General features: G+C 44.9%; 1 protein-coding gene across 1 annotated transcript in view; it reads left to right on the forward strand.

Annotated features, from left to right (window-relative positions):
* The first annotated feature begins 3,402 nt into the window (after positions 1–3,402).
* rtf1 (RTF1 homolog, Paf1/RNA polymerase II complex component) overlaps positions 3,403–9,670 on the forward strand; it is a 76,639-nt gene continuing 70,371 nt past the window's right edge. The window contains exons 1-2 of the mRNA XM_043698511.1: positions 3,403–3,631; positions 6,166–6,233. Of these exons, the coding sequence (XP_043554446.1) occupies positions 3,403–3,631; positions 6,166–6,233 (297 nt within the window). The remainder of the gene's footprint in view (positions 3,632–6,165; positions 6,234–9,670) is intronic.

Here is a 9,670-nt window from a genome sequence, read left to right on the forward strand (position 1 = left end):
TGGTGCTGAACATTGTGCAATCATCAGCGAATGCTCCTACTTCTGACTTTATGATGAAGGGAAAGTCATTGATGAAGCAGCTGAAAATGGCTTGGCATAGGACACTACCTGAGGAAATCCTGCAGAGATGCCCTGGAGCTGAGATGACTGACCTTCAACAACCACGACCATCTTTCTATGTGCCAGGTATGACTCCGACCAATAGAGAGTTTGCCTCCCAATTCCCATTGATTCTAGTTTAGCTCTGGCTCCTTGATGACCACCTGGTCAAATCTGGCCTTGATATCAAGGGCTGTAAGTCTCATGATATCCATTTTGTAAATCCATGCTGATTGTGTCTGATTCTGCCACTATTTTCTAAGCTATAAAATCCTTGATAATGGACTCTGGCAACTTCCCCAGTACTGATGTCAGACTCATTGGTCTATAATTCCCTGCCTCCTCTCTACCTCGCCTTTTAAGTAGTGGGGTTACATTAGCTAACGTCCAGTCTGTAGTAATACATGTTCCATGTGGTAAACTGGATGGAGATGGTACCCACTTCCTGATTTGACAGAATTATAAAGATGCTTCTTGGTAAAGTTATAAGCATGAGTTAGATTATTTTTACACACGCCGGTGGGCGGCATGGTGGCACAGTGGTTAGCACTGCTGCCTCACAGCGCCAGAGACACGGGTTCATTTCCCGACTCAGGCGACTGACTGTGTGGAGTTTGCACATTCTCCCCGTGTCTGCGTGGGTTTCCTCCGGGTGCTCCGGTTTCCTCCCACAGTCCAAAGATGTGCAGGTCAGGTGAATTGGCCATGCTAAATTCCCGTAGTGTTAGGTAAAGGAGTAAATGTAGGGGAATGGGTGAGTTGCGCTTTGGCGGGGCGGTGTGGACCTGTTGGGCCAAAGGGCCTGTTTCCACACTGTAAGTAATCAAAGTAATCTAATCTAATCTAATCTCGACTTGCTCCAAACCTTAATGTCCTTTACCTGCATGGGGTGGTAACGTGGCTCAGTGGTTAGCACTGCTGCCTCCCAGCGCCAGGGACCCAGATTTGATTCTAGCCTCAGGTGATTGTCTGTGTGGAGTTTGCACATTCTCCCCATGTCTGCGTGGGTTTCCTCCCATGATCCCAAGATGTGCAGGTTAGGTGAATTGGCCATGATAAATTGTCCCATGGTGTCCAGGGATGTGTAGGTTAGGTGCCTGAGTCAGGGTAAATATAGGACAATAGGGTAGGGGAATGGGTCGAGGTGGGTTACTCTTCGGAGGGTCAGTACGCATTTATTGGGCTGAAGGGTCTGTTTCACACTGTAGGGATTATTTGATTCAATGACTCTATCTGTAACTTGTAACAAAGGCAATGCAATAATTGTAGAGGACTTTTATAGTTTGAACAAATTAGATTGGCAAAAGTAATTTTTCTTTACATCTGGAAGTGCTAGCAGACATAACCAAATGACTTTCTCACCCACCTAATAGCCGTGACTCTTTTTTTGTTTTTAACGATTAATCACCACCCGTGAAGCTAATTAGATGTTTACATTGCAAAGCCCATTATAGAACCATCAAACTGGCAAAAATTGGCGTGTTCGTGGAATATATCTGAAACAATTTTCTAGAACAAACAGGAACGAGTATATTTTACATCTTGTTTTGTGTGAGGCGAGATGTTTAATCAGTAATCTGGCAACAAGAGGTACCCTAAGGAAGAACAGTCACAGTATATCACTTTACATTTGAGTGACCTACCTAAGACTTACACAGGTGCAAGGCAAATTATAGAATCATAGAATCCCCTACAGTGTGGAGGCAGGTCATTTGGTCATCAAGTCCACACTACCCCTCTGAAGAGCATCCCACTCAGATTCACCTCCTACCCTATTCCTATAACCCTACATTTTTCACAGATAATCCACCTAACCTGTACATCCCTGGACACTGTGGGCCAAGGAGGCCAGGCCCGACTCACATATCTGTAGGAGCAGAAGACTCACTCCGCCAACTCCTGGGACCGTGCAGGAACAAAATCCCCATCCCCAAGGAGACCAGACCAGCTCAGGCCTAAATTACAACTTCGAGGGGATGGGGAGGAGGGGGGGTTGCGCGTGGTGAGTTGGTGGTGGCAGGCCCAGCCTGCCCGGACTTGACGGACTTACCTGGAGCAGCAGACCTGCATGACCAACTCCTGGGACCGTCCAATTGCAGGAAACCTTCAAGGAAACAGGGAAAATGTGCTGGCCTGAGGATGAGGTTGAAACAATCAGTTTCAAGAACCCCCTCCCCAGCATACTACTGGCCGATGTCCAGGCTATCGAAAACAAAACGGACGATCTGAGATGTCCTGATGAAGGGATTATGTCCATAACATTGATCCTCCTGCTCCTTGGATGCAGCCTGACCTGCTGTGCTTTTCCAGCACCATACTCTTGACTCTGATCTCCAGCATCTGCAGTCCTCACTTTTTCCTAGAACTCAGATCTAGTCTCACTTTCTAGAGGAAACTGAGAGACTGCTGTGTGCTCTGCTTCACGGACACTTGCCTCACCCCTGCTACTCCCAACTATGCCTTACAAGCTGACAAGTTCTCCATACACCGTGTGGAACGCACGGTGTCCTAGGGCAAGAGAAAGGGCAGTGGGGTATACTTTCTGGTCAATACCTCCTGGTGCTCGGACGTAGTGACCCTGGTGAGCCACTGCTCCCCAGACCTATAATACCTCACAGTAAAACGCCATCCCTACTATCTGCCACATGATGGGGATGTGGAGAATGCCATAAACACTCTCGAGATGAAATTCTCCGAGGCCTTATTCATCATACGACAACTTCAACCAAGCCAACCTGAAGGCCAAAGTACCACCAACATGTCTCCTGGCCCACCAGAGGACCGAACTTTCTGGACCACTGCTACACCACCATCAAAGACACCAACCACTCCAACCCTGCCCACACTTTGGAAAATCAGATCATGGTGCTGTGTTCCTCCTTCCAGCTTACAAGTAGAAGCTGAAATGGGAGGACCGTTCACAAAAGGAAGTACAATGCTGGTCCGAGCCAGTGGATGAGCATCTCCGGGACTGCTTGGAATCGGTGGACTGGACTGTCTTCAAGTACTCAGCGGAAAACCTAGACCAGTATGCCACCACTGTCAGTGACTTCATTAGCAAATGCGTGGAGCACTGTATACCAATGAATCAATCCAGGTGTTCTCCAACCTTGGATGAACCAGGAAATCACTCCCTACTAAAGACCAGGCGTACAGCATTCAAGTTGGATGAAATCCAGATATGACCTCCACAAAGCCATTAGGGATGCCAAGAAGCAGTACCAGACCCACTTAAAGATTCAAATCTACCAGGTAGGCACCTGCCCCCTGTGGCAAGGCTGAAACAACATTACAGGATACAAAATGAAACAGAGCAAGATAGCAGACAAAGATACATCCCTGCGTGCTTTCTATGCTCGGTTCAAGCAGAATTCCAGCGGCATGGTGTTACCTGCCCTGACAGCCCCTGACATATGCACCTGTGCCCACTGCTGCAGACATCAGTTCAGTCTTCCTGGGAGTCAAACCAAGGAAAATGACAGGCCCGGACAGAGTCCCCAGCTGAGCACTTATATCCTGCGCAGACCAACTCGTGGGAGGTATTCATCGACATCTTCAACCTCTCAGTCCTGCAAGCCAAAGTCCCCACCTGCTTCAAGAAGACCACCATCATCCCAGTACCTAAGAAAGCACATGCAATGTGCCGTAATGCCTACCACCCAGTGACTCTGACCTCAATAATCATGAAGTGCTTCGAGAGGCTGGTCATGGTGCAAATCAACTCCTGTCTCCCAGCCTCCCTTGTTCCTCTACCATTTGCCTACCGCTGTAACAAGTCCACAGGGAAATGTCATTCCGTAGCCCAGCACTCACCCCTGGAACACCTGGATAACAAGGGAACCTATGTCAGACTCCTGCTTACTAACTACAGCTCGGCATTCAACACCATTATCCCATCCCATCTGATCTCAACACTCTGAGACTTAGGTCTGGGCTCCGCCCTCTGCAACTGGATCGTCAGCTTCCTGACCCACACACCGCAATCAGTGAAGATAGGTAACTGCATCTCCTCCACAATAACCCTCAACACTGGAGCCCTTCAAGGATGCATTCTCAGCCCTCTACTGTACTCCTTGTACACCCATGACTGTGTTGACAAATTCCAAACAAACATGTTTGCTGATGACACCACCTTGGTAGAGCAGATATCAAACAATGATAAGTTGAAATACAGAAAGGAGATAGAGGGCTTGGTGATGTGGTGCAATAAAAACAACCTCTGTCTCAATGTTGGCAAAACTAACGAACAGATCATTGACTTCAGAAACAAGGGAGGAGGGCACACCCCCAGCTACATCAATGGAGCTGATGTTGAAAGGGTGGAGAGCATCATGTACCTAGAAGTGACAACAAACGACAACCTGTCCTGGACTTCTCATGTTGATGTAACAGTCAAGAAGACAGTCAGGAGCGTCAGAAAATTTGTCTTGTCTTGTCTTGTCCCTCACCAATGTTTACAGATACAGTATTGCAAGCATACTGTCCAGATACATAACGGCCTGTACAGTAATTGCTCTGCCCAGGACCATAAGAAACTATAGAAGGTTGTGTGCATAGCCCAGACCCTCATGGAAGGCAGCCTTCCATCCATAGAGCTGAAAATGTGTTGCTGGAAAAGCGCAGCAGGTCAGGCAGCATCCAAGGAGCAGGCGAATCAACGTTTTGGGCATGAGTCCTTCTTCAGGGCTTTTCCAGCAACACATTTTCAGCTCTGATCTCCAGCATCTGCAGTCCTCACTTTTTCCATCCATGGACTCATTGAGATGGCCCGTTGCTGAGGAAAGGCTGCCAACATCATCAAAGACCCCTCCCACCCGAGTAATGATCTCCTTCAACCTCTTCTATCAGGAGGAGAAAGTGAGGATTGCAGATGCTGGAGATTAGAGTCAAGAGTATGGTGTTGGAGAAGCACAGCCGGTCAGGCAGCATCTTCTTCCATCAGGCAGGAGATACAGAAGCTTGAACACACACACCAACAGGTTCAAGAAGAGCTTCTTCCCTGCTGTTACTGGACTGATGAATTTTTTCAATAATTTCAAATAATGCTGATCTTGTTCATGTTGCCTCTGTGTATTTTTCACCCTACGATCTGCATGTTCTTGCTTACTATGATCTGCCTGTACTGCTCATAACAAAGCTTTTCACTTAGGTACACATCAAATCAAATCAAATGAAAGATATAAAAGGGACCTTAGGGGTCAACTTTTTCACGCAGAGGGTGGTACGGGTATGAAATGAGCTGCCAGAGGAAGTGAGTGGAGGCTGCTACAATTACAACCTTTAAAAGGCATCTCGATGGGTATATGAACAGGAAGGGTTTAGAGAGATATGGGCCAAGTGCTGGCAAATGGGACTAGATTAGGTTGGGATATCTGGCCGGCATGGACGAGTTTGACCAAAGGATCTGTTTCTGTGCTGTACATCTCTATGACTGTATAAATCAATTTAGTTGGCCAATTCACCTAACCTGCACATCTTTGGATTGCGGGAGGAAACTGGAGTACCCAGAGGCAACTCGCGCAAACACGGGAGAATGTGCAAACAAGATAGTTGCCTGAGGGTGGAATTGAGCCCAGGTCCCTGGTGTTGTGAGGCAGCAGAGTTAGCCACTAAGCCACCGTGCTGTTGATTGGCCAGAAAGATCAGAAAAATAGATTTAAAAGCATAGTTAAATAAACAACACTGAAAATTTAAGGAAATACTTTGTAATTCTCAACAAATATACATTCCATTGGGAAGTAAAATCCCCCCCCCAAAAAGTGGCCAATTAAAGAGGTTAAGAATGCTACTACATTCAATAAAAGAGTATTGCCAAGTAGAATAACAATCCTGAGGGATGGGAGAATTTTAGACAAAGAAACAAGAATGAATGATCTAAAAATTGATGAAGAGGGAGAAAAAGGAGAACATGAGAGTAAACTAAGAAAAGATATTGAAACATTTTAAGAGCTTCCATAAGTACATAAAAACAAACATGGGAACAAAAGCAAATGTTGGTTATTTAAACATAGGACAGGACAATTTATAAGATGTCAGTAAACATATACTTTATGTTTGTCTTTACAGTAGAAGACACAAAAGACATATCAGAAACAGTTGGTGTCCAAAGGTTGAATGAGATTGAGGAATCTAAAGTAATGAATATTAAATAATCCAAGATGAGGACAGGAAAATTTGTGGCTGTAAGAGCTGTTGTTCTTTTGAGGTATGTTCAATGTTGGAGCTGATTTCCTCGAATTCTGGGGACAATACTTACTGTTTTATAAACTGTTGCATTGTTTTGGAACTTTGGGGGTAGAAAGGAAGTGACCACAGTTTGCCTCAGCAGTAATCTGCACAGCTAACTGTCTCTGCTGTTTAATTTCAACTATCTCTAACCATCGGAGTTTGTCTAAGAAAAATAAACAAATAGCAAAATTCACAGCTGACCTTGGAGAAATCTATGTGAGGTGCTCACAGTAAGGGAGCAGCTAAGAGGCTAGTTTTAAATTGTAATCATACTGTGGTTTGGATTAGAAATTGTCCAGCTGAAAGAAGACAGAGGATAGTGGTTGATGGGAAATGTTCATCCTGGAGTTCAGTTACTAGTGGTGTACCACAAGGATCTGTTTTGGGTCCACTACTGTTTGTCATTTTTATAAACGACCTGGATAAGGGTGTAGAAGGATGTGTTGGTGAATTTACGGATGACACTAAGGATGGTACAGTTGTGGATAGTGCTGAAGGATGTTGTAGGTTACAAAGGGACATGGATTACCTGCAGAACTGGGCTGAGAGGTGGCAAACGGTGTTTCATGCAGAAAAGTGTGAGGTGATTCACTTTGGAAGGAGTAACAGGAATGCAGAGTACTGGGCGAAAGGTAAAATTCTTGGTAGTGTAGATGAGCAGAGAGATCTTGGTGTCCATATACATAGATCTTTCAAAGTTGCCACCCAGGTTGATAGGGCTGTGAAGAAGGTATATGGTTTGCTACCTTTTATTTGACAGGGATGAAGTTTTGGAACCATAAGGTCATGCTGCAGCTGTACAAAACTCTGGTGCAGCCACACTTGGGGTATTGCATGCAGTTTTGGTCATTGATTTATAGGAAGGATGTGGAAGCTTTGGAAAGGGTTCAGAGGAGATTTATTAGGATGTTGCCTGGTATGGAGGAAAGTCTTAAGAGGAAAGATTGAGGCTGTTGAGGCTGTTTTCATTGGAGAGAAGAAGGTTAAGAGGTGACTTAATTGAGACATATAAGATAATCAGAGTTAAAAATCACACAACACCAGGTTATAGTCCAACAGGTTTAATTGGAAGCACACTAGCTTTCGGAGTGACACTCCTTCATCAGGTGATTGTGGAGCACTCGATTGTAACACAGAATTTATAGCAAAAATTTGCAGTGTGATGTAACTGAAATTATAGATTGAAGAATTGATTGTCTGTTAAGCCTTTCATCTGTTAGAATACAGTGATAGTTTCACTTCTTTCATGTGTAAATCACAAAACCCTTTTTTTTAAAGTTGCATTCTCGGGTTAGCTGTTAACAGCTGTATTCTAACTGTATTCTAACAGATGAAAGGCTTAACAGATAATCAATTCTTCAATGTATAATTTCAGTTACATCACACTGCAAATTTATGCTATAAATTCTGTGTTACGATCGAGCCCTTCACAATCACCTGATGAAGGAGCGTCGCTCCGAAAGCTAGTGTGCTTCCAATTAAACCTGTTGGACTATAACCTGATGTTGTGTGATTTTTAACTTTGTACACCCCAGTCCAACACTGGCATCTCCGAATCAAGATAATCATAGGGTTAGATCGGGTGGATAGTGAGAGCCTTTTTCCTCAGATGGTGATGGCTAGCACGAGGGGGCATAGCTTTAAATTGAGGGGTGATAGATATTGGACAGATGTCAAAGGTAGTTCTTTACTTAGAGAATAGTAGCATGGAACACACTGCCTCTAACAATTGTAGAATCGCCAACTTTACGGACATTTAAATGGTCATTGGATAGGCATATGGACGAGAAAGGAATAGTGTAGGTTAGATGGGTTTCAGACAGGTTTCACAAGGTGGTGCAACATCGAGGGCTGAAGGGCCTGTACTATGCTGTAATGTTCTATCTCTTTTTCTGTGTTCCCTGGATCCTGCCCTCTATTACACCCCCACCCCTTTCTCTGTGTTCCCTAGATTTTGCCCTCTTTGACATCCTTCTCTATCTCTCTGTGTGGTTCCTGGATATTGTCCACTCGTGTATCCCTCTCTCTGTCTCTCTCTGTTTCTTGGGTCTTGCCCTCTATCATACCCCTCTCTATGTCTCCGTGTGTTCCCTGGATCTTGCACTCGATTATATCCCTCGCTATGTCTCCATGTGTCTGACCGTTGTAGTACAAACAGTCTCACAGAGGGCAGCTCACACCTTAAAAGCATTATCTGGGCCGATGTGACACCAATTATTAAAGTTCACTTGAGAAAGTAACTTTTAAAAAAAAGTTTTGTGATTTACCTATGAAAGAACAGAAACCAACATCGTCATTCTAAAAGATGAGAGACATAACAAACACTCCAGGTCATTTTCAAAATATAATTTCAGTTACATCACACTGTAACCTTTTGCTTTAAATTCTGTGTCTTATGATCATGCACTCCACAACCACCTGATGATGGGTCAGTACTCTGAAAGCTAGTGCTTCCAAATAAACCTGTTGGACTGTAACCTGGTTGTGTGATTTTTAACTTTAACCCTGGATCTTGTCCTCTATTATATCCCTCTCTATGTCTCGGTGAGTTTCCTGGATCCTGCCCTCTATTATATCCCTCTCCATCTCTCCCTGTGTGTTCCCCGGATCCTTCCCTCCATTATATCCCTCTCTACCTCTCGCTGTGCTCCTGGACGCTTCCCTCTATTATATCCCTCTCTATCTCTCCCCATGTTCCCTGGATCCTTCCCTCTATTATATCCCTCTCTATCTCTCTCTCTGTGTTCCCTGGATCCTTCCCTCTATTGTATCCCTCTCTATCTCTCCCTGTGTTCCCTGGATCCTTCCCTCTATTACATCCCTCTCTATCTGTCCCTGTGTTCCCACGATCCTTCCCTCTATTATATCCCTCTCTATCCCTCCTCGTGTTCCCTGGATCCTTCCCTCTATTACATCCCTCTCTATCTTTCCCTATGTTCGCTGGATCCTTCCCTCTATTATATCTCTCTCTATCTCTCCCTATGTTCCCTGGATCCTTCCCTCTATTATATCCCTTCCTATCTGTCCCTCTGTTCCCAGGATCCTTCCCTCTATTATATCTCTCTCCATCTCTCCTTGTGTTCCCTCGATCCTTCCCTCTATTATATCTCTCTCTATCTCTCCCTATGTTCCCTGGATCCTTCCCTCTATTATATCCCTTCCTATCTGTCCCTCTGTTCCCAGGATCCTTCCCTCTATTACATCCCTCTCTATCTCTCCCTGTGTTCCCCGGATCCCTTCTTCTATTATATTCCTCTCTACCTCTCTCTGTGTTCCTCGATCCTTCCCTCTATTATTTCCCTCTCTATCCCTCCTAGTGTTCCCTGGATCCTTCCCTCTATTA

The sequence above is a fragment of the Chiloscyllium plagiosum genome, chromosome 10 (genome assembly GCF_004010195.1).
Source record: "Chiloscyllium plagiosum isolate BGI_BamShark_2017 chromosome 10, ASM401019v2, whole genome shotgun sequence".
In the NCBI taxonomy this organism is placed as follows: Eukaryota; Metazoa; Chordata; class Chondrichthyes; order Orectolobiformes; family Hemiscylliidae; genus Chiloscyllium; species Chiloscyllium plagiosum.